At 42.8% G+C, this 26,062-nt stretch overlaps 1 protein-coding gene across 1 annotated transcript in view; it reads left to right on the top strand.

Annotated features, from left to right (window-relative positions):
• LOC138962070 (deoxyribonuclease-1-like) overlaps positions 1–23,392 on the top strand; it is a 28,295-nt gene extending 4,903 nt beyond the window's left edge. The window contains exons 2-9 of the mRNA XM_070333779.1: positions 1,829–2,005; positions 4,069–4,151; positions 4,949–5,029; positions 8,076–8,176; positions 19,035–19,147; positions 20,800–20,957; positions 21,552–21,645; positions 23,294–23,392. Coding sequence (XP_070189880.1) covers positions 1,862–2,005; positions 4,069–4,151; positions 4,949–5,029; positions 8,076–8,176; positions 19,035–19,147; positions 20,800–20,957; positions 21,552–21,645; positions 23,294–23,341 — 822 coding nt within the window. The 5' untranslated portion in view covers positions 1,829–1,861 and the 3' untranslated portion in view covers positions 23,342–23,392. The remainder of the gene's footprint in view (positions 1–1,828; positions 2,006–4,068; positions 4,152–4,948; positions 5,030–8,075; positions 8,177–19,034; positions 19,148–20,799; positions 20,958–21,551; positions 21,646–23,293) is intronic.
• Positions 23,393–26,062: the final 2,670 nt, after the last annotated feature.

Genomic DNA, 26,062 nt, shown 5'->3' with positions numbered 1-26,062 from the left:
GTAAACTTCAGCGTGAAAGATCAAATAAATTGTACTTCAAAGACCTGTGGTTCCAATTGTTTCACGATGTTTACTAGGGGGAGTGGCTATTGACAAAACTATTCTGCAAACATAGTCAAACTGACAGAATATATAAAATCTCCGTCTAGGCAGTCTGGACAGCTGGTTGTCACGTCAGTGTAATACAGAATTATTATATGAAGTCTCATATCGCGCGCGTATCTCCAGACTCGGACTGTGATGTGATGGAATTTTTTTACACAATACATCACGCATTCACATCGACCAGCAGATCGCAGCCATTTCGGCGCATATACGTTTTACGGCCTATTTTATTCCAAGTCACACGGGTATTTTGGTGGACATTTTTTTTATCTATGCCTATACAATTTTGCCAGGAAAGACCCTTTTGTCAATCGTGGGGCAATGTAGTGTACACGAAAGGACCTCGGCAGTCGTCTCATCCGAAAGACTAGCACTTGAACCCACCACCTAGGTTAGGAAAGGGGGGAGAAAATTGCTAACGCCCTGACCCAGGGTCGAACTCGCAACCTCTCGCTTCCGAGCGCAAGTGCGTTACCACTCGGCCACCCAGTCCCAGAACAGGACAAACAGTGTAAGTATGGCTTATCTTGACTGTAAGGTCACAAACCTACTGCGCCGATTACTTTTTTCTGATATGTTTTCAAAACTGTTCGGTTATTTTGGTGTGTTTATTTGTAAAAATATAGTGTTTTTTTTTCATAATTTTATTGAATTTGACATTGTCGACAAGTTCCATTTATTTGGCCACCGGGGTACTTTTTCGCGAAATGTTTGCTCATTCAAGTGTGTTCATTTTTGAAGAGATACTGTGTTTTCGATTGAATTTGACAGATATGATCTGTCTTCAAGGTTAATTTATTTGGCCACAGGTGTGCTTTACTGGCGTATGCTTAGAATGTTGTGTGATCTTTGATGTGCTGCCTTTCAAACTGTACACGTATATAGGACTAGATAAATACCTGCTTCGCCGGGAAGAAGTAGAGCCAAATACCCGGCTTCGCCGGGTGAGTGGCCCACCGTACGCCGGCTTTGCCGTGTGAGTGGCGCACCGTACGCGATTGACGCCACACGAAGGAAGGGAGATAAACGTGCAAAACACTGGAAAAGATAAGGAAGAGTAATACCCGGCTTCGCCGAGATGAAAGCGTTGTGGACAGTGACCTTCTAAAAATAGTAACGGGAATATGGATTGAGCGTTGTGGACAGTGACCTTCTAAAAATAGTAACGGGAATATGGATTGACGCCACACGAAGGAAGGGAGATAAACGCAAAACACTGGAGAAGATAAGGAAGAGTTACTGGGAATGGATCTGGGAAGATGAACAGAAAAACCAAAATCGGTTCGGCGCTGCGCGCTGAGAGCACGTGTTGAAAATTCTCATCGACCAGGTTGTGTTCGGGGGGTCTATCTGAATATGCCCACCAAATTTGAAGCAGATCCATCGAGAACTTTGGCCGTGCATCGCGAACACACACACACACACACACACACACACACACACACACACACACACACACACACACACACACACACACACACACACACACACACACAAGTCGTATATATATATAGATATTATCATTTTACAATTTGTGAGTCTTAGTAATGAGCAGTGTCTGTCCGTATGGACGGCTACACTACCTAAAACTCAAGAGCCAAAAACATGTTTTTGGACCAACATTTCTTGCCACCTCTGGCCTTATAAAACCCACAGTGTTGACGAATGGTAAGCGCTATATTTGGCGGCCAGTGTCACATGAATCAGTACTGATCTTCAACAGAACACCCCATCACGAAAAAGCAGACCAAGAAACATGACGACGAAGACTCTTCTTTGCTGTGTTCTCTACGTCATCAGTCACGTGACAGAAGCAACGTTGACGATTGGTGCGTTCAACATCCAGCGAATGAGTCGGAACAAGATTGGCAAGGTCGATTTTCTCAAACATGTCGCCGAGGTAAGATACGGTTTCATTAGCACCAACAAACGAAAACAAAATGTATACAGTACAGTCCCGAAAAAAGATATCGGTACATGGTGTTACTTGATGAAAACTTTTTTTTTTTACGTTCTATGATTATAACATTTCAAGAACCTGCATGTCTTTAAGTGGCGACAAGCGTTTAGCTAATCGAATCCGAAGGAGCAAGGAACTTTCATGATGGCCCAGGGAACTTTTGTTTTGCTTAATTCCAAAGCAAAAACTTCTTCTTTTATTAACATACATATGTTTATACAAATACACATACGTTCAATTCACATGTCAACATATGACCAGCTTGGATATACTGAGGAGGACTAGAGAAAGACTGAGGAAAGGAAATGGTGGTGGTGGTCTGAGTTGTATCTCTTTACAGGTTCATCTGGTTGGATTGACTGCAACACAGTGACTGTGAGTTGGCGGAAATAGGGGTTTCACTCGGAAAGAAAAGAAAAACGAAAATAATCAATATAAGGTTTCCATTCAGTATACATTTTTGGGAACTACTACTGATAAAGGTGTGATATGTCTCCACTTTAAATCGTTCTTGTACATTTTTTGGCTAAAAATCACTCAAAAATATCTGTACTGTAGAACAGTCCAAGAGAAAATGTTCCAGGCTGTCTTCTTCAAAACAAAAGGTGCACAGTGAAGAATCGACAATTTTATTCCAAAACAATAGACTTATCTTTGGTATAATTCTGTATGATATTCTGAACGGTAACCATCTCAATCTGGTTTGAATTACTTGAGAAAAGACTGGTTTTTATCTAGATTGATACCGAATTTGTGTATACCTTTTACATTTAGTCAAGTTTTGACTAAATGTTTTAACGTAGAGGGGGGAATCGAAACGAGGGTGTGGTGTGTGTGTGTGTGTGTGTGTGTGTGTGTGTGTGTGTGTGTGTGTAGAGCGATTCAGAGAAAACTACTGGACCGATCTTCATGAAACTTGACATGAGAGATCCTGAGTATGGTATCTCCAGACGTTTTTTTCATTTTTTTGATAAATGTCTTTGATGGCGTCATATCCGGCTTATCGTGAAAGTTGAGGCGGCACTGTCACGCTCTCATTTTTCAACCAAATTGGTTGCAATGTTGGTCAAGTAATCTTCGACAAAGCCCGGACTTTGATATTGCATTTCAGCTTGAAGGCTTAAACATTAATTAATGCGTTTGCTCATTGAAGTTGTCATTAAAATCGATTTTTCTCAAACAGATTTAAAAATGGATTGCATCGTGTTCTTCATCACATTCTGAATCTAAAAATATATACATATGTCATGTTTACTCTTAAAATGCGATCACAATTAACGAAAATAGATTAATTAATCTTACGATTAAAATTTAAGAAATCGATCCAAAAATGATTTCATCTTATTCTTTATCATTTCCTGATTCCAAAAACATATAGATATAATAGGTTGGATTCAAAACAAGCTCAGCAAGTTAACAAGAATACAGAAAAGCCTGCTTTCCTTCTTAGCACAATACGCTACCGCGCTAATCTGGCGTGTCAATATCACTACGTTTTGCACGTGGGAGGTGAGCGATTTCCTTCACGCGGGGATTGACGAAGCTGTACTGTCTTGGTGAAAAAATACAGTGCGTTCACTTTCATCCCGTGAGTTCGACAGCTTGACTAAATGTAGTAATTTCGCCTTACGCGACTTGTTTTTTTTTTTTTTTGCAGTGACTTGACTGGCCCATCATTACTGACACATGTCTGAAACAAAATTTGTGTATCATATTGTAAAAATAAATAAATGTCCATACAAAAAATAAATGAGACAACAAAGAATGTTTGGGAGGTTGATACACACACACACACACACACACACACACACACACACACAAACACACTCACCCACACGTAGGCACACATCCACACGCACGCGCACACACACACAAACACACTCACACACACACACACACACACACACAAACCCACACACACATACATACACACACACACACACTTTAATTTGTATAATAACGAAACGCTAACGATTTTTCTCTGTTTTCAAACAACACTACAGATTCTTCTTCGTTACGACATTGTGTCCATCGAGGAGGTGATGGATACCACAGCTAGCCAGGCTGTTTTGGATGAAGTCAACAGGTAGGTTTCCGGGAAATGCGGATATGTATTCTGCTCTTCCGCGTTCGATTTTGCTATATATTTTCTCTGGTGAATCCATGGTTTCCAACTCCATCACAAGGATGAGACAATCTAAATGTATGTTTGCATCCCATTATCTGGAAGTTGCAAGAATAATCAAGGAATAGGAAAGTTGGCGGTGAACAGACAGATCGACTGACGAACGCCGCTGACAACTTTTTAATTATGCCTGGTCACGGGGTCACATGCGCAGGAAGCATGCGCAACCTGTCTGTCGTCTGCTGCAATCTCGGTTTCTGATAACTTCACTACTTCCGTTCGGTCTAGAGCAACGAAGAGAGTTTTACCTTGTTAATAGTAGTAGTCTTGAGAGCGCACAGGCCCCGCCCACTTTGATACCGACCAGATTGGGTGCAATTGCATTTTTCAGATCACCAATGATCTGGGGTGTTTTTGTATACTTGCCAGTTGGACCTTCAGTTATTCCTAAAATTAATGTAAAAGTCTGGAAGGTTTAAATCGGGTGAGAGCGGGTACTGCTCAATATCAAATCGCCTACTTTTCAGCCGATTCCTGAATTTGGATTATTTTCGAAAGAGCACAAAAATCAGATCACTTAACCTATATTTTTGAAAGTTGTTGATATGATCATGCATAAGTTGAAGTTAATGTACACTCAAAATGGAGAAGTTCTTTAAACAGATGCAGAAGTTATTACTATTTTTATTGTTTGCATTTTTAGGGGGTCACCCTGTATATATTTTTGCTGTTGTTGACCTTACGTGTTCCACGTGCAGAATGGGTGGACCTTACAACCTGACAATAAGCGAGGCCATGGGACGAACTTCATACAAGGAGCATCTGGCCATCATTTATAGGTAAATGAAACGTATAGGCTAGCTCTCTCTCTCTCTCTCTCTCTCTCTCTCTCTCTCTCTCTCTCTCTCTCTCTCTCTCTCTCTCTCTCTCCCTCTCTCTCAAGTGGTTTGACAGAGACTGTAAAACGGCCAGAGATGAGACTAGAAAATGGTGGCGTTTGTTTCGCAGAGCAAAATGTACTCAAAATAAAACGGCACACAGGTTGAGTTATGTAGAAAACAGAAAATCCTACAGGTTTTTATTAACATCTAAAAGACAATCTTTTAAACAAAATAAACTTGCTGCTCTTGCCGAAAAAGCAAAAGACTCTAAACTCTTTTGGAGCGAACTTAAGTCCATTCGACAGTCGGCTGGTAAAACCCCAGATATTACTAGTGAACAGTGGTTCACTCATTTCAAGAATGTTTTTAGTGCTGATCTAGGTAACACTCAGGCTGGTAACGATGAACACTTGGTTGATCCTGAAAATACTGATATTGCTGTAGAATGTCTAGACATGCCAATTACTCCTCAGGAAGTCGCCTCTGCAATAAAAAATCTGAACCCAAAAAAATCCGCTGGTCCCGATGGGATTCTTGCCGGTATGTTAATAAACTCAGCTCAGCAAACTTTGCCGTTCATAGTAGAGTTATTCAACACAATATTTGACTCTGGTAATTATCCCGCTGCCTGGACAGGTGCTATTGTAGTTCCAATTCACAAAAGTGGTGATGTTGATACTCCTGACAATTACCGTGGAATTTCATTGCTTAGTATTCTAGGAAAGGTGTTTGCTACCATATTGAATAAACGTTTGTCAGGCTGGGCGAGTGAGAATAACAAAATCGATGAAGTACAAAGTGGTTTTCGTGCGGGTTATTCCACTATTGATAACGTCTTTGTTCTTTTTAGCATTGTGCAGAAATACTTACTGAAACGGTCTGGAAAGTTGTATGTATGTTTCGTTGATTTTCGTAAAGCATTCGATTGCGTAAACAGAGCAATTCTTTGGAACACACTGCGAAAAGCTGGGGTTGGTGGGAAAATGTTGAGGATTTTACAAAGTATGTATAAATCAGTTCGCTCGTGTGTGCGCTGTCCGGACAGCATTACAGACTTTTTCGAGTGTCCCATTGGTGTAAGGCAGGGGTGTGTCCTCTCACCAACATTATTCTCATTTTTGATAAATGAACTAGCCGTAGAGGTCTCTGAAAAGGGAATACATGGTGTTCAGCTGACTCCAGATGTCATTCAGATTTTAATCCTTTTGTTCGCGGACGATGTCGCTTTAACGTCCTTTTCGGCCTGGGGTCTCCAAAAGCAGATTAACATTTTGAAAAACTTTGCAGACAACTTTGGAATGTCCGTCAATTTGTCTAAAACCAAAGTGATAGTTTTCCGCAAAGGCGGTTTTCTTGCTGAGCGAGAGCAGTGGAAATATGGTAATGAACGTATAGAAGTCGTTAATAGCTATAAGTATTTAGGTCTTCATTTTACAACTAAGTTATCACTCACGAAAGCTATTGGTGAGCTGGCCGTTAAGGCCAAGGTAAGAACTATGCAGATTTTAAGATGTCTCTTCAGACTTGGTGATGTCCCAAGTAGCATCTTCTTCAAGATTTTTGATGCCCAGATTCTTCCTGTTCTAATGTATGGAGCAGAGGTTTGGGGCTTCCAGGCTTATGGGGACATTGAGAAAGTGCATTTATTTGCGTGTAAAAGACTTTTGCGTGTGGGGCAACAAACCCCAAACAGACTGGTGTATGGTGATCTGGGTAGACACCCGTTATTCATTAACTCAGCAATCAGGGTGGTGAAGTACTGGTTACGGTTGATTGCTATGCCACAGGACAGACTTCCTCGTAAAGCGTATCTTATGTCATGTGCTCTGTGTGACTCTGGTAAAAAATCTTGGTCTTTCTATTTAAAGAACATTCTATGTGAGAATGGCTGTAATGAAGCATGGCAGCAACAAAGCGTTGGTGACATTGGTAATTTTCTTAGAACACTAAGAGAAAGACTCATTAATCGCTTTAAAGCAGATTGGGATAATGACATCCAGACGAGAGAGAGATACGTGTTCTATGCCAAGTTTAAAAGATCGTTTAAGATTGAGAATTATGTGGATTGTAGCCAGTTACGTTGCTTTAAAATTGCTTATGTCCAATTCAGATTTGGTATATCACCTATAAACTGTCACAGGATGAGGTACAAATGCGGTGTAACCCCTCAACAGTTATTATGTCCAGTATGTAAGACTGAAAACGAAGACGAAGAACATGTTTTATTGAACTGTACTGCATATGACGAGTTCAGAAGTGAGCTTTCTGTTTTTGCAGCCAATGACGATGTGGCAGCAATTATGAGTGCGGATGATGATAAGAATGTCATGGATGTGTCGAACTTTCTGTATAAAGTGTTCAAGAAAAGATCTCAATACATTAGTTAAGATGATCACCATTCAATCCTAAAAACACGGTATCTCACGTGTGGCATGTTTGTCTGTCTGTTCTGTTGTTTTGTTTTTCATTGTTTTATTGTTGTTTTTATTCGGCTCCACTGTGGACACATGTACTACGCTGAATTTCCCTCCCCCCATTTCCCCATTGAAATGAGCCTTGTGTTTATTCAATAAATGTTCAGAGTTCAGAGTTCAGAGTTCTCCCTCTCTCTCGCTCTCTCTCTCTCTCGCTCTCTCTCTCTCTCTCTCTCTCTCTCTCTCACACACACACACACACACACACACACACACACACACACGCAGAGCGGATTAAAAACATCTAAAATCTCTCTCTAATGGGGTGAATGAGTACAGAAGAGAAAACAATTGTGTTTCGGCCTTGCCGTCTGATGCTTTCATGTTCAGTGGGTACAAAACATTTAGAATCTATCTCTGTCTCTGTCTGTCTGTCCCCAGGCTCTCTCCGGCTGTGTGTCTGTGTCAGTCTCTCTGTCTGAGTCTGTCTCTCTGTCTGTGTCTGTCTCTCTGTCTGTGTCTGTCTCTCCCTCAATCTTTCCTTCTGCATGCACTCGAGTAACAGCATCATTTTTTCGGTTTGCCTGAAGATCCGACAAGGTGACTTTGACAGGGGCTGTCAAATACCCAGACCCAGATGACGATTTTGAGCGCGAGCCCTACTCTGCTCACTTCCACACAACCCAGGCCTGTGAGAATTATCTTTGTTTTGCACACCGACCGTGCGTGTGTGTGTTCGTGTGAGTGTTTGCTGGGTTAGATGCGGGATTGAGAAAGGGGGTGGGGGTGTACGGAACGCGTATCGTATCAACTGATGCATCAAAACCAAGAATTTGATGCATCATTTTCATAATTTGATGCATCGTTTGGATGCATCAGAATGTTCGGGTTTTCCCGGAAAGTGCCGAGCAAAAAGCAAAATTTGAACCGGAATAGGAAGCGAAACGAACGTCGGAAAACGAAAGTTTGAGTCGAAGGTCAAGGGCGTCAAAACTTCGTGTGCACAGAAAACAAACCACAAACAAAACAAAAAATGCCTTAAATTTAAAATGCATAATGCCGTGACTTTGACTTGTTCCTTATTTAATGGTATGTTGTACGTTTATTTTTGTTTTATCTAACCAATCTGTTTATATTCGTCAAAATGTCATTTCAAGTTTTTCCGTGCTCAGGCATTTCTTACGGAAAGACCGGAAATGAATGATCTTTCGCATGCATACAAAACCGAAATTAAATTACATATTCTTACCCAACTCACATAGCTAGCAATAACTTCGTTTGGTTGCTAAGACATTGAAGCACTCTTACATGGTAACATGGGGAGATAACTCTAAAACAAAAACCACATGCCATCTAAGGCATGGTCCGTAGTGGTTATCTCCCCTACCGGTGTACTGCGCATGCGCAGGATGTATACCGGTGACACTCATTCCTTTTCCTTGAACGCACGGCGCTGGACGTGTTTGAAGTGCTCTGGCTTTTCTTTTGCCATTGGTCTTTACTTGTGTGAAGACCATCGAATCTCGGTATTGTTTCATCTTTCTTCCCTTCTTCATGAATTGGTGAGAGATTTTATTTTTCTCAATGAGAGAATTTTCTTAGCGTATTTGAGCGTTTTGCATCTTGTTGTTGTTAGTTCATTTTTGATTCAAAATGGCTGACAAGCAGAAAGATAAAGAGAAGGTTCGGAGTTCTGCCAAGCAGGTTAGCTCTCCAGGGTCTCACTCAGGCAAAGCGGGCAAAACTAAAGCTAAGGCGGCTACGGCCACAACTACTCGTAGTTCTCAGAAAAATTCTCTTAGTGAGAACTCGTCCATTGTTAGTGTTCTCAACCCGGAGACTCAAGAATCATTTTTCGTTTCCATTGATGGCAAACCTACCTCTACTGACAAATCATTTTCGGAGAAGCTTCAGGCTCCTCAAACCGAGCAATCTTTGAGTAAAACCGATTTACTGGCTATTTTGTCTTCTTTCAAGACAGAGGTTCATGACAGGAGTCAGGAGTTGGAAACTCAAGTCTCTTGCGCGGGTTCGTTTAGAACCAACTGCGACTGTTACGTCTGCTGACGTAGTTGCAGAACCAACAGTGGTGTTGGAATTGTCGTCAGGAACTCCTTTCGACAATTTTTTGTCTGATTCTCAGACAACAGCACCTCCTGGTCCTCTCGGCGCTTACGCGTCGGCAGGGGGTGTTCTTGGCGAAGTACGCAAACCTGCGGCAACGGTTTCCGCTCTGGCGGAACTGCATACCAGCCATAAGGTTCATTCCTCACGTCAGCCTTATTCCCTTCCGGGGTACGGGTTGGGGTGGGAAGAGCATATTGCTGATTTTGCTCCTTCCCATGAGCAATCTGCGAACATTAAGTTTTTAGAGTCTCCTTCGGTGGCCTTCCAACTTGCAAAAGTTTTCTCAAACGATGGTTCTGCCCCACCTCTGCCTTTGTTGTCAGCACATGGGGAAGCTCCTGCCTTGGCTTTGCCTTGGTTGGCGTCTACCGGACGAGTGGCTCATCACACTGTGACCGCCAACAGGAGGATTCGTCTTGCTAACACTGGCAGGAACTTGATCAATTCCTTTGCTCTGCCGACAGCTCTACTTCCGGTTTTATCGGACTTGGCAACCATTAGGCAAGATAGTTACAACAAAGAGAGACTTTCCGTTTGTAAGGAAAAGGATCTCATTACTGCTTAAGAATGCGGCCGCTCTTCCTTGGAATTAGCGTCTTTGACTGAGACGCTGATTCGCTCTCTCTCGCGTGCAGTTACGTCCTCATTGGATCCGTTCGTGTTCAGACAGGACGCAGACCCGAAGGACGTGGCTTTGCTCTTTGCAACCTTAGCGAGGGTATCATCAGAGCAAATGGCAATGTCAATCAATCAATCAATCAATGAGGCTTATATCGCGCATATTCCGTGGGTACAGTTCTAGGCGCTCTGCAGTGATGCCGTGTGAGATGAAATATTATACGGCCAGTAATTGCAGCCATTTCGGCGCATATTTACCTTTCACGACCTATTATTCCAAGTCACACGGGTATAGGTAGACAATTATTAACTGTGCCTAAGCAATTTTTGCCAGGAAAGACCCTTTTGTCAATCGTGGGATCTTTAACGTGCACACCCAATGTAGTGTACACGGGGGGGAGTTCGGACACCGAAGAGAGTCTGCACACAAATTTGACTCTGAAATTAATTTCCGCCGAACCTGGGATCGAACTCACGCTGACAGCGGCCAACTGAATACAAATCCAGCGCGCTACCAACTGAGCTATATCCCCTCCCAACAGAAATTGTATGCGCAGACTGTTCTCGGGCGGGGATGTAGCTCAGTTGGTAGCGCGCTGGATTTGTATTCAGTTGGCCGCTGTCAGCGTGAGTTCAAACCCACGTTCGGCGGAAATTTATTTCTCAGAGTCAACTTTGTGTGCAGACTCTCTTCGGTGTCCGAACACCCCCCGTGTACACTACATTGGGGTGTGCACGTGAAAGATCCCACGATTGACAAAAGGGTCTTTCCTGGCAAAATTGCTTAGGCACAGTTAATAATTGTCTTCCTTTACCCGTGTGACAGGGAATAATAGGCCGTGAAAGGTAAATATGCGCCGAAATGGCTGCAATCTACTGGCCGTATAAAATTTCATCTCACACGGCATCATTGCAGAGCGCCTAGAACTGTACCCACGGAATATGCGCGATATAAGCCTCATATTGATTGATTGATTGATTGATTGATTGGCGACGGGAAGCTCTTTTAACGGGCTCTCGTCTAGAGGATAAGAGCATTCAGGACTCTCTTAGGGTCTCCCCTTTTCTCAAGGGCTCCCTACTCGGACAGGACGCGCTGAACGCACTGCAAAAGCACTATAAGCATTATGCTTGTTGTTGTTTACTCAATATGCGTTTTTTGTAAATAACGCACAAATGAATAAAACAGTTTAAACCAAAAGCAGTCACAGCAATCCAAGGACTTGCAGTTCGTCAAACTTTCAGAGTTGGCTTTCGCTAAACATCAGACCAAACGCAGCGGACCGCCTGCTCAGTCTTTCTCTGGGTCTTCCAATGCTGGTCAGAATTCAAAGACGGGTTCGGCTTCAAGGGGAAAGAATCGTTCTCGTCCTTACACCAAATCCAGACCAGCCTAACCCCCAATGATGCTCCCCCGGTCCGAGCACCCCTGCACCCCCCACTCTTTCGGTGGCGGGAGGCCTCTTTCGGGCCTTACCAGCTTGGTTGAGGAAAACGAACAACCACTGGATTGCGGGGCTGCTCCGATCGGGGTTCTGGTCAAAGGAGCCTTGTGAGTGCTCCAGAGGCTCTCCTTCTTTTCGGTTTCCGGCCAAAACAGAAGCCAGAGAGGCTATTCAGGCCGAGGTCGAACTTCTTATTCAGAAACAAGCGGTGGAAGAAGTTCAAGATCATGCCTCCCCAGGCTTTTACGGACGTCTTTTTGTCGTTCCAAAAGCCTCGGGAGGATGACGTCCAGTACTAGATCTTTCACAGTTAAACCTATTTCTAAGGAAGATCAGGTTTACCATGGAGACACCCACTTCAGTGAGGGAGGCGCTTGGGGCAACAGGATCTTTCAGTTCAGAGCTCTGCCTTTCGGCCTTTCTTTGGCTCCTTGGATCTTTACGATGATAGTGCGCCAGTTTTGCGCTTTAATCAGAGGTCAAGGTATACGTCTCAGGACGTACTTGGACGATTGGCTTATTTTAAATCAGGCCGAATCCCTGTGTCTCAGCCACACGCAGCTAGTACTGCAGGAGGCAGCGGAACTAGGGTTCAGAATCAACGACAAGAAGTCACAGTTGAAACCTTCCCAGAACTTCACATATCTGGGAATGGTATTCAACACAGTGGATTGGACGGTTCAACCCACGCAAAGGAGGGTAGACAAGATCCAGAGTCCGATCAGGGACACAGCGGATCTTCCAATGGCCTCAGTCAGATCTCTGACATCCATCTTAGGTCAGATGGAATCAATGGCCTCTCTGACACACTTGGGCAGGCTGCACAAACGGCCCTTTCATGAAGCCCTGAACGCAAGATGGGAACCGGAATCACAGAACTGGGAGACTTTCTTTCTTTCTTTATTTGGTGTTTAACGTCGTTTTCAACCGTTTAAGGTTATATCGCGACGGAACTGGGAGACGTTAGTCTCACTTCGCGACTGGTTTGCCGACACGACCAAGCAATGGTTGATCACAACTTGGCTCACACAAGGCGTTCCCATCGTTCATTCCCCTCCTTCGAAGCTCCTATTCACAGACGCTTTGCTCAGGGGGTGGTTGGCTCACCTGGACGACCACACGACCTTCGGTCTGTGGACACAGGTGCAAGCCACGTGGCATATAAACATGCTGGAGTTGGAAGCAGTTTTTCTGGCTTTGATGGAATTTCTTCCCTTTCTCAGGAGAGAACATGTGCTGATACACTCAGACAACACCACAGTGGTGTCTTACCTGAACAAGCAGGGGGGATCTCGCTCTCTAGCTTTGTCTCATCGAGCATGCGAGATTTTGATGTGGTGTTTCCACCACGAGATCATACTGTCAGCAAAGTATCTTCCAGAGAATCTGAACGTCTTGGCGGACTCGTTGAGTCGGTCTACCAAGATCGTCCACACGGAATGGACTATTGCGCATCATGCACTTCTCCGCCTCTGGGCTCAAGTTTGTTTGTTTGTTTGTTTGCTTAACGCCCAGCCGACCACGAAGGGCCATATCAGGGAGGTCTGGGCTCAAGTGGAGAAGCCGATGATAGACCTGTTCGCCACTCGGTATTCTCGCCGTCTGCCGATCTTTGCCTCCCCATTCCCGGATCCCGAAGCATGGAGGATCAATGCTCTCGAGATATCTTGGAGCGGTCTACACGCCTATGGGTTTCCTCCAATTCCCCTCCTCGGAAGGGTGTTGAGAAAAGCAGACCTCGAAAGACCGTCACTGGTACTGATCGCTCCAAACTGGCCAAGCCAGCCTTGGTTTCCGGATCTCCTACGGCTGGCAAGCAAGCCCCCGTTCCCTCTCGAACTCAGAAGAGGAGATCTAGTCCAACCTCGATCAGGCATCCCTCACGAAAACCCACAGTGGCTTTCCCTTCACGGTTGGCAACTGTGCGGGAATCACTGAGACCCTCAGGGGCTTCAGCCTCTATGCTGGATTTGATCCAGGGATCGCATGGAGGTTCAACTTCTTCAGTCTACACCTCGCATTGGTTGGCATGGACCAAGTGGTGTCAAGTTAACGGAGTGAATGTTACATCGCCCCGTTCAATGCAGGTGGCAAACCACTTATCCTGGCTTGCTGACCAGGGTCTTTCTCCGGCTTCACTGAAGGTTCGTCGATCAGCAATTTCAGTTATGCTGAAACAGCTAAGTCACTCTATTTCACTTGGGGGTGTTATCTCCAGTGTGATTAAAGGAGCGTCCCTTCGATTTGCTAAATCCAAATCTTCTGTCCCGGCCTGGGATTTGCCTCTTGTTTTGGAATACTTAAGATCACAAGCCTTTGAGCCTTTGCATACAGCTAGTCTTGATAATCTCACTCGGAAAGCAGTCATGCTTACTATGCTGGTTTCCGCGAGACGGGGTAGCGAAATACATGCTTTGTCTGGTTCACCTCGAGACATCTCGTTTGAGAAAGATGGTTCGGTAGTACTCAGGTTTTGTCCTAATTTCTTAGCAAAAAAACAGAAGCCAAATAAACCATCACCTTTAGTTCAGATCAAACCGCTGAGCAACATACTAGCTCCGACAGATCCGGATGTAGCTAATTGCCCTGTGCGAGCCTTGAGAGCTTACCTGTCTCGCACAAACCCGATCAGGTCACCAAAACAAAAACTACTTTTTACTTTGCACCAGCAACCGTCTCCTTGGGAAGAGTAAGGACTCCACCCTCCCCACAGACATTCCCACCGAAGATCTCTCTGACGCCTTCTCTGACTTTTTCTCGAGCAAGGTTCAGAAGATCAGAGAGGAGCTTGACAGCGCGACTCCTACACCATCCTCGCCGTTCACGGATGACGTGGAACAGACGGCGTCATCCTTTGTTGGATTCAGACCCGTGACCGAGCATGAGGTGAAGCGTGTCATCACTACGTCCGCTCCCAAAACATGTGCCCTTGACCCCATCCCCGTCCCACTGCTTGTAGAATGCCTAGATGAACTTCTGCCTGTTATCACTTCTATCATCAACTCTTCTCTTCTCTCTGGCACCTTTCCATCCACATTCAAACAGTCCATTGTCCTCCCCCTTCTCAAAAAACCGTCCCTTGATCCGAACACCCTGAAAAACTACCGTCCTGTCAGCAACCTCTCCTTCCTCTCCAAGATCACTGAAAAACTTGTTCTTTCTCAACTCTCCGACTATCTTCACTCTCACAACCTCTTTCCTACCACACAGTCCGCCTACCGAGCAGGTCACAGCACCGAGACAGCGCTTGTTCGTGTCATGAATGACCTCCTGCGCGCGATGGATGGTGGTAATCTCTCCATTCTCACCCTACTCGACCTCTCGGCAGCTTTCGACACAATAGACCATCATATCCTTCTTGACCGCCTCCATCTCTCTTTCGGACTTTCCGGCACAGCACTCACCTGGTTTCAATCCTATCTCTCGGACAGAACACAGACAGTCTCAGCAGGCAACCACACTTCCAAAACTTCCACCCTTTCACAAGGAGTTCCTCAAGGATCTGTCCTCGGGCCAGTCCTTTTCATCCTCTACACCAAACCTCTATCAACTCTCATCAGCCCCGCCCTGATATGGCCCTTCGTGGTCGGCTGGGCGTTAAGCAAACAAACAAACAAACAAACAAACTCTCATCAGCCACCACTCGGTTTCCAGTCAAACCTTTGCAGATGACACACAACTCCGGGGCTCTTGCCCACCGGATCGGCTCAATTCCACCATCCGCCGCGTGCAAGACTGTTTCGACGACGTCAAGCGCTGGATGACCTGCAACAAACTAAAACTAAATGATGACAAAACCGAAGTCCTCCTCATCCACCCTAAAAACAAGCCTCTCCCTCCTTCTGTTCCTTCTTCTATCTCTGTAGGCAACTCAGACATCAAACTCTCATCCTCTGCTAGAAACCTTGGAGTGACCTTCACAGACACCCTCTCCATGGACAAGCACATCACGAACATCTGTAGATCTGCATACACTGAGATCAGACAAATCAGCAGCATTAGACATCTTCTTTCCTTTGACGCCACCAACACTCTTGTCTGCTCTCTCATTCTCTCCAAATTTGACTACTGCAACGCTCTACTCACAGGCATTCCCCAGCACCTCACAGACAAACTTCAGAAAGTCCAAAACACAGCAGCTAGACTCATCTTCAGGACAAAGAAACACGACCACTTAACCACTTATGCAACAACTCCACTGGCTTCCTATATCTTCCCGCATCATACACAAAACCGCCAACATCTGCTTTAACTCTTTCACTGATCCTCACTTTCCTGTCTATCTTTCTGAACTCTTGCATCCTTACACTCCATCCAGACAGCTTCGCTCATCCACTGACAGCAGAATACTTTCCATCCCACGCACCAAAACCAAAACCACTGGCGACCGTTCTTTCTCCTTTTCCGCTCCCACTCTCTGGAATCAACTTCCCCACCCCATCCGTCACTGTAAAATCTCTTCCACTTTCAAAATGTCCCTTAAAACCCACCCTTTCAAGTCTGCTTACAATACCTGAAGCACACGCCTGCCTCGTGATATGATTTTATCTGCCAGCATTCCAATAAACTCACTAGTTAAATATTTGTATTGGGTAGTCTCACATTATTAACACTATATATATATGTACTACTGTTGTTTGTAAAAAATGTTTTAAACGCTTACTTAAAGGCAGAGTAAGCCTCCCGTAAACCATCACAGATGCGGTCAGGCTTTTACACACAGTACAAACACCATTTCATTTAAACACTCACCAATTGAGAACATCCTAGGTGCCCTCCGTAAAGAGCGAACAATTTTCAAAGAATTTATTTTTGCGTGGTTTATCTTACCCCTGAGCCATCGTGAACCCGTGTGATCCAGTTTTCCCTTTTCACAATGCAGTCGTCATAGTTAGTCATTTGAATGCGACTCGACGTGAGCTTATCTACAATAGCACGTTTTTTTTATGCACGAAACAACGGCTGTGGTTCACAAGGAACTCTAGCGATGGCTTTTGACTGTTGAGAGGAACGGCGATTTGCACTGATAAACCGGCCGTCGTCTGCTACGACCCTTGCGTGACCCTGCTTCCGGGCTTTTCTTTTTTTAAACTTTCACAACTTCGAATTGTTCTGATCTTGTCTTGATGAAAAACGAATTCTTTTATGATTAAAGAATGTTTGTGTAACAAGCTGTCAATTTATTATTTAGATTTTAAAAGTTAGGTCTAGCGCAAAAACGAGGCGCCGTTGTTGTTAACGGAACAAGTCTACGAAAATAAATTCTTTGAAAATGTCTCACGCTCGACAGAAAGCAGCCAGGATGTTCCCGTTCGGTGAGCGTTCAAATGGAAGTATGCTTGTACTGTATTTAGACGCTCGGGGAGCTCTGTGATGGTTTACGGGAGGCTTACTGTGCCTTTAATTCTTTTTATGTATTTAAATATTTGTTGAATTTATTGTGTGTGTGTGTGTGTGTGTGTGTGTGTGTGTGTGTGTGTGTGTGTGTGTGTGTGTGTGTGTGTGTGTGTGTGTGTGTGTGCTTGTGTGTGTGTGCTTGTGAGGTTGGGTGTGTGTCAAAATGTGTTGTGCAATATGGCATGAACATCTTTTTAGATTTGTTGTTAAAAATTACAGCTTTGTATTCCATGTTTATCATCTTTTACGAAGTAGTTATAGTTAAATAGTCTTTTATGTTTTTTTATTTGTTCAACCTTCTTAGGATTATGGAGTTTTATGCACTGTCTTTTATAGTTAACTAAATTTTTGTATTTGAAATAGTCCATTGTAGTCGGTGTATGCCTTAAGCTTATTTTAATCGTTTGTCCAGTATTTAATGTAATTCTCTATTTTTGCATGAACTCAAATGTTTAGTGTTCTTAGTATGTCTTGTTAGGCTAAGTTCTATTTAATCAGAGTATGTTTGCGTGTACTTATACCTAGTGATATTGTAAAGCGCATAGTGCTTTTAGTTATGCGCTATGGAAATCTCCTTAATAAATAAATAAATAAATCTCCATCAATACTAAGAGAGAAAAAGATGTCATGAAGTCTACCTTGGCTAGATGGGTTTCCACTCTGGTAAGACAGGCTGACAAGTGGTGGCCAGAAAAAGGGGTGGGGGGTGGGGGGGCAGTCAGTCCTTCCTCTACGGTCAGCTCGGACTCACGAAGTCAGGGCATGGGCCTCTTCCTTGGCTGTCTTAAAGTCTGGAAGACTTGAAGAAGTCTTGAATGCAGCCTACTGGACATCAGAAGATGTCTTTTTAAATTTCTACCTGCGGGACGTATCAAGTGCCCGACAGAACGGAACTTTTGGCCTGCCAGCGATAGTACCTGCAGGCCAGATATTTGCAAGATGTTAACTGTGAGTACATTTTCCCACCACCTAAATTAGCAATCTGCTGTCTATGTGAGTTGGGTAAGAATATGTAATTTAAAATAAAGTTTCAAAAATAAACTTTGATTTAAATAATATACTTACCAACTCACATATTGAATTCCCTCCCAGTCTGCCCCGCAAATTGTATAAAGGGGTATATGTTTCAGGACGGAATGAGTGTCACCGGTATACATCCTGCGCATGCGCAGTACACCGGTAGGGGAGATAACCACTACGGACCATGCCTTATATGGCATGTGGTTTTTGTTTTAGAGTTATCTCCCCATGTTACCATGTAAGAGTGCTTCAATGTCTTAGCAACCAAACGAAGTTATTGCTATCTATGTGAGTTGGTAAGTATGTTAATTAAATCAAAGTTTATTTTTTAAACTTTATAGTGATGCATCAAAATGATGCATCATTTTCTAAAAGGATGCATCATTTTCGTATCGGATGCATCAGTTTTGGAAAATGATGCATCCTTTTTGAAATTGATGCATCTTTTTGTGAAAATGATGCATCAAATTGTGAAAATGATGCATCAAATCTTGGTTTTGGATGCATCAATTTCATCAGTTGATACGATCCGCGTTCCGTGGGGGTGGCATTGTAACTGTTCTGTCAGTCTTATTTTTCCCAATTAAGATTTGTATCTGTTTGCTCCGCCATTTATTGTGTGTTTTGAAAGCACTGGTTTGATCTGTGTGTCCCTCTGTTGGTTGATTGTGTGCGATACTCATTTTTATGCAGTGTGGAATTTGTTTCTTGGTGTCCTATATGTCCCGGGCATACTTTTTTTTTATACACGTTTACCGTTTGTTACATATAATGTGGTGTTCCGGCGGTTGAATTTCCACACTTGTTCACATTATTTTGTTGCTGATCTGTCCGCTCAAGTTTGTTACTCGACAGAATGTGTGTCCACGTGTGCGCCGCATGTGTGTGCCTTACTGTTTGCTAACCTGCTTGAATACTGAATCTGTGTATCTCTCTCAACAGATCTGACCGATTTTGCACTGATGGGTGTGCATCTGAAGCCAACCGACGCGTTCGCTGAAATGAATGCACTTGTTGATGCGTACAATTACACGACCAAGGTTCTGGGAACACAGGTAGACTTTAATTATGGCTCAGCAAAGTATAGTTTAACTATTTTTCTGTATATCCTGATCAACGTGAACTTAGGTACATAATTATGCATGCATATCACCATAGACCTATATTAATATAATATAGGTCCCTGATATCACGTAGCCTACTTGACGTGTGATTTTTCTCAAAACTGAGCAATATTTTCTTTATTTGTTTTCTTTATTTTGTGTTTAACGTCGTTTTCAACCACGAAGGTTATATCGCGACGGGGAAAGGGGGGGGGGGTGGGATAGAGCCACTTGGTAATTGTTTCTTGTTCACAAAAGTACTAATCAAAAAATTGCTCCAGGGGCTTGCAACGTAGTACAATATATTACCTTACTGGGAGAATGCAAGTTTCCAGTACAAAGGAATTAACATTTCTTACATACTGCTTGACTAAAATCTGTACAAACATTGACTATATTCTATACAAGAAACACTTAACAAGGGTGAAAGGAGAAACAGAATCCGTTAGTCGCCTCTTACGACATGCTGGGGAGCATCGGGTAAATTCTTCCCCCTAACCCGCGGGGGGTCTGAGCAATAATATTTTGAACAAGTCGCGTAAGGCGAAAATACAATATTTAGTCAAGTAGCTGTCGAACTCACAGAATGAAACTGAACGCAACGCAACGCAGCAAGACCGTATACTCGTAGCATCGTCACTCCACCGCCCGTGGCAAAGGCAGTGCACGTGGAATTGACAAGAAGAGCGGGGTATTCGTTGCGCTGAGAAGGATAGCACGCTTTTCTGTACCTCTCTTTGTTTTAACTTTCTGAGCGTGTTTTTAATCCAAACATATCATATCTATATATTTTTGGAATCAGGAACCGACAAGGAATAAGATGAAAGTGTTTTTAAATTGATTTCGAAAAAAAAAATTTGATAATAATTTTTATATATTTAATTTTCAGAGCTTGTTTTTAATCCGAATATAACATATTTATATGTTTTTGGAATCAGCAAATGATGGAGAATAAGATAAACGTAAATTTGGATCGTTTTATAAATTTTTATTTTTTTTTACAATTTTCAGATTTTTAATGACCAAAGTCATTAATTAATTTTTAAGCCACCAAGCTGAAATGCAATACCGAACCCCGGGCTTCGTTGAAGAGTACCTGACCAAAATTTCAACCAATTTGGTTGAAAAATGAGGGCGTGACAGTGCCGCCTCAACTTTCACGAAAAGCCGGATATGACGTCATCAAAGACATTTATCAAAAAAATGAAAAAAACGTTCGGGGATTTCATACCCAGGAACTCTCATGTCAAATTTCATAAAGATCGGTCCAGTAGTTTAGTCTGAATCGCTCTACACACACACACACACACACACACACACGCACGCACGCACACACATACGCACATACACCACGACCCTCGTTTCGATCCCCCCTCGATGTTAAAATATTTAGTCAAAACTTGACTAAATATAATAAAAAACGGGAAAATGTCCGCATACTGATTTTTATGTTGAGAATGTCCTGCAAGATGCAATATCTCTATTAGCGTGCATGTTAGTGTGTTGCTTTGTGTCACCTTTTTTGCAAGAAACACCAACCAACACCGCTTCTGTTTGTGATTTGTTCAAATGGTTTGTAAGCGAACTAATCTTACGGATTTCAGAATTTCATCATAGCTGGTGACTACAACGCAGACTGCCGGTATTTGTCCAACAAAAAGTACCACCTTAGCAACCTGTATACGGATGACCGCTTCGATTTCCTGGTCAATAAAACCGCTGACACCACCGCCAACCACAACACCGACTGTGCCTATGACAGGTGACCGGCCTTTCATTTCTGGCAGTCTTGAAAAATATGGACGTTCACTCTTTTGGGGGGCAGATTGCAGCAAATGATCAATTTGTGACATTAAAGACGTTCATATCAGATTGACAAAATATCGGTGCATCTTTGCTGGGGTATTTGTTACAAAAACAAGGACATAATAGCTTAATCATAAAATGTTCATCTATGCACTGCATGACATGAGTGCAAATTTGAACCTGTATTGCCTTTTTTTTGGGTACTTACTTACTTGGGCCCATTGCCACCAGCGAAGCATAGGTCATTGACAACGCTTCTCAATATACTGTAGCACTCAACTCGGGGCTGTTCTTGCTGCCTCAGTCCAGCTGCTGATGCTTCGTCTGTGTCCCGTCCCCTCTGTGTCTCGTCTCCAGCTGTTTCTTGGCCTTCCGCTTTTTCTTTTACCTTGCGGGTCAGTTCCCAGCGAGAGTATTGTAGTGATGCTGAATGTTGGTTTCTTGAGGGTGTGTCCAATCCAGCCCCACTTCCTCCTCAAGATTTAGCTGTCCACCGACTCCTGACCCGCCATTTGCCACAGCTTTTTATTGAAGATATATATGTTTCCAGATTCGTCGCAACTGGTTTGGTCAAACATGCTGTGGTATCGGGAAGCGTTCTGGTGTACAACTTTGAGACAGGCATGCATCTCACCTATGAAGAGGTAATTCTGATCATGTTACGATTTTTGAGTCTTAGTAATGAGCAGTGTCTGTCCGTATGAACTGGCACGCTTTTTGTCGCTGTAAGTGACGTGCCAGTTCAGTCTGCTGCGCTGGACTGGGTTTTGATGTTGAAAGACCTGTTTTTCGTAATTGTTGTTTCGAGTTCATATCTCCCTACCACCCAAGCGCGTTGTTGATTTTGTACCAAAATTGATCCCTAATTGTAACATTCATGTGTGTTAAAGTTTGCAAAATGCTGAATTTTTGCAACCATACTGTAAAGAGTTATTACAGTTTAATCAAACTTTTCTGAAACGTTCCATTACGTCAAAAAAACTCATCAAAACGCCATGATATTTTACTAACTCTTTTACAATTGTATTAACAATACTCATGACAAATGTAAAAGCAATACAACGAGCCATTACAAAACTACGGGTTTTTTACCAACATAGCCCACAAAAAATGACGCCAAAACAGGCCTTTTACGGCTTCTGACGAGGCTGACACCAGTCTTCTTCAAAATGGCAAAACAACATAGCTAGGCACAACAGCTGAATGAATGAATTTGTATGGGTAGAACATGCGTTGTTCTTCCATTTGAGATCAAAAACGGGGTTACTCTTACTTATTTTTATTTTTTGTGTATTTTAGTGTCTGCAAGTTTGCTTTTGTGAATTTGATGTTTGGGGGGTGTCCTAGGTCTCCGGTACACTGCATAAACACTAATTTATAAAAATGAAACTCTTTATTTCATACGGTAGGGGAATGAATTATCTTTCTGGCAATATACATGACTGGCCGCATTACAAAGATATACAGCAAAATGTATCTGTACTTTTTTTATGACGGGTAGTGTAGGTCTTTTAGAAGGGATAAGAATGTTCTTTTACCTTTACACGTTCCAAACAGCAACGCCGAATTTGTGCAGTGAGATATTTCTTCTACATTAAAGGTTGTAACAGACACGTACCCACCTCAGTCTGCCAACTGAACCGGCACGGTTGGCCTAGTGGTAAGGCGTCCGCCCCGTGATCGGGAGGTCGTGGGTTCGAACCCCGGCCGGGTCATACCTAAGACTTTAAAATTGGCAATCTAGTGGCTGCTCCGCCTGGCGTCTGGCATTATGGGGTTAGTGCTAGGACTGGTTGGTCCGGTGTCAGAATAATGCGACTGGGCGAGACATGAAGCCTGTGCTGCGACTTCTGTCTTGTGTGTGGCGCACGTTAAATGTCAAAGCAGCACCGCCCTGATATGGCCCTTCGTGGTCGGCTGGGCGTTAAGCAAACAAACAAACAAACAAAAGTCTGCCAACTCGATTTAACAAACTTTCTGCTCTGCCCAGGAAGCAGTCACTGAGTCAGGTTTTTTAATAAGCTTACATCTAAGAGGAAGGACGCTATTACTGTATTTAAAAGTCTGGGCAGATCTGCAGTGATGTATATGATTCTTGATTGTATATCACAGGAAGCAAGGTATTTTTGTTCTAGGATTATTTGCTTGTTTATATTATAGATCTAATCATTTGTTTTCTGTTTTCTTCCCGATTCTTGATTGTATTCACAGGAAGCAAGATATTTTTGTACTAGGATCATTTGCTTGCTTGTACCATAGATCTAATCATTAGTTTTCTTTTTTCTTCCACAGGCAAAAAATATCAGCGATCACTACCCAGTTGAAATGCAGCTTCAGTGATTGGATTTCATTGGCGTACCTATGATACATTTTAAAAAACATCAAGGAGTTCATCTGTGTTTGTTTTTCTTTTTTGGCTTTCTTTGTCTTTACATCAAGTCAAGTTCTGACTGATTTTTTTCTTGGATAAACCAGGAATCGAGACGATGGTGGTGGTGGTGTACGTGTGAGTGTGTGTTTCTTTCTTTATTTGATGTTTAACGTCGTTTTCAACCACGAAGGTTATATCGCGACGGGGAAAGGGGGGAGATGGGATAGAGCCACTTGTCAATTGTTTCTTGTTCACAAAAGCACTAATCAAAAATTTGCTCCACGGGCTTGCAACGTAGTACAATGTATTACCTTACTGGGAGAATGCAAGTTTCCAGTACAAAGGACTTAAAGGCACAGTAAGCCTCCCGTAAACCATCACAGAGCTCCCCGAGCGTCTACATACAGTACAAGCATACTTCCATTTGAACGCTCACCGAACGGGAACATCCTGGCTGCTTTCTGTCGAGCGTGAGAAATTTTCAAAGAATTTATTTTCGTGGACTTACTCCTCTACAACAATGGCGCCTCGTTGTGGTGCTGGACGGCTGTTATGAATATTCAATACCGGAAATCACGCCCGGACAGTAAGCCTCCCGTAAACCATCACAGATACTGTCAGGCTTTTACACACAGTACAAACACCCTTCCATTTGAACGCTCACCAACGTAAAGAGCTAGCAATTAATTTTGCAGATTGTCTCGAACACTTTTTGGACCCATCCTGAGCTCAGGTCAAAAATGAGTTACTTCCCTTCGGGTCTCATTCTATCGATGTAAACTGGCGATAGCCGTGGATCGATGATTATTAGAATGTTTTTGGACCGTGGTGCGTTTTTGCGCTTGACCTAACTTTTAAAATCTAAATGATAAATTGACAGCTTGTTACACAAACATTCTTTAATCATAAAAGAATTCTTTTTTCGTCAAGTCAAGATCAGTACAATTCCAAGTTGTGAAAGTTTGAAAAAAGAAAAGCCCGGAAGCAGGGTCACGCAAGGGTCGTAGCAGACGACGGTTTATGCATATCGCCGTTCCTCTCAACAGTCAAAAGCCATCGCTAGAGTTCTTGTGAACCACAGCCGTTTGTTTCGTGCATAAAAACGTGCTATTGTAGATAAGCTCACATAGAGTCGCATTCAAATGACTAACTGACGACTACATTGTGAAAAAGGGAAACTGGATCACACGGGTTCACGATGGCTCAGGGTTAAGATAAACCACGCAAAAATAAATTCTTTGAAAATTGTTCGCTCTTTACGGATGGCACCTGGGATGTTCTCAATCGGTGGGTGTTTAAATGAAAGGGTGTTTGTACTGTGTGTAAAAGCCTGACCGTATATGTGATGGTTTACGGGAGGCTTACTGTGCCTTTAACATTTCTTACATACTGCTTGACTAAAATCTTCCCAAAAATTGACTATATTCTACACAAGAAACACTTAACAAGGGTAAAAAGAGAAACAGAATCCGTTAGTCGCCTCTTATGACATGCTGGGGAGCATCGGGTAAATTCTTCCCCCTAACCCGCGGAGTAGCGATTCCCGGAAAACCTCGACAGATCTTCATAAAACAAAAATCTCGAAGTATGTGTGTGTCCTTTAATATGGATCGCCTTCAACAAGTAGAAGAAATGAAGGATTAATATTGCTTTTAGTCATTCGTAAGGAAGATTCCTCATAAGAACTGTAACTAGAGCATCTCTGAGCCGAAGCTTTAACAAAAATTAAACCTAACAGACCTCGTAACTTGCATGTTTTTGATTAGTTTCTTTTTGTGCTTCATATAATGTTCTCATCAAACTTAAATCAATCAATCCGATTAATATTGGCGGAGTACTTTTACTAGAACGTGGCATAACTACAGGGATTCTTTTGGATTCACCCGGGGTTAGGAAGTAATAGGTAGTAAGGATTGGTGCCGTATGTGCAATTAAATAACCATAATGTATAGTTCCCTTCTCTTTCTTTTTATTACCTCTCTCTTCACATACACAATTTGTCTTGTCTCCCTACAGGTAAAATAAACCGAAACATTTCCTTTAAAAAGAGGCTTTTGTCCTCCACTTCAAAATTACTTTCACAAAATCCACCTCTATCAGCACAACAATTATAATATCCAAGACAGATGCATTTTCCACATGAACAAAGCACATGTATGTAAAACAGTATGCAAAACCTTCACAAAAGTCATGCTGCCACACAAAACCATTCCTAGAGTGTTGCCTTACAGTGGCAACAAGTTAAAGGCATCCACCCATTTCAATTTCAGCTCATCATCTCAGATCTGGCCATGCTTTTAGCAATAGATGGTTCTAAGCTGACACTAGTATCAATCCCTGTCACTAATTGGTCCAAAAATTCATACTCTGCACTGGAAGCAGTCAGGGTGCCGATTTTTCGTATGTGTCCAAGTTGAGAGCCTTACCCTCTGTAAAAGCTTGGACAGATCTGTGATATAAAGCTGACCTGTTTTCCCAGGAGAAACTGTGCCGCATATGTGGGTAGAGTTGAGGACTCACATGTGGGTAAAATGGAAAACATACTGCTTCAAAAATATCTGTGTTGTACTTTCTTCTTTGTTCATGTAAAAAACAACATTGGCACACAAAAACAAAATTGCAATCTTCAGAATGTACAGATGCTCATGTATACTCACTGAAATACAAAAAGAAAAAAAACTTACTTTAAA

The sequence above is a fragment of the Littorina saxatilis genome, linkage group LG3 (assembly GCF_037325665.1).
Source record: "Littorina saxatilis isolate snail1 linkage group LG3, US_GU_Lsax_2.0, whole genome shotgun sequence".
NCBI lineage: Eukaryota > Metazoa > Mollusca > Gastropoda > Littorinimorpha > Littorinidae > Littorina > Littorina saxatilis.
Note: the sequence above shows the minus strand (reverse complement) of the source record. Positions and strands in the feature narration are given on the sequence as shown.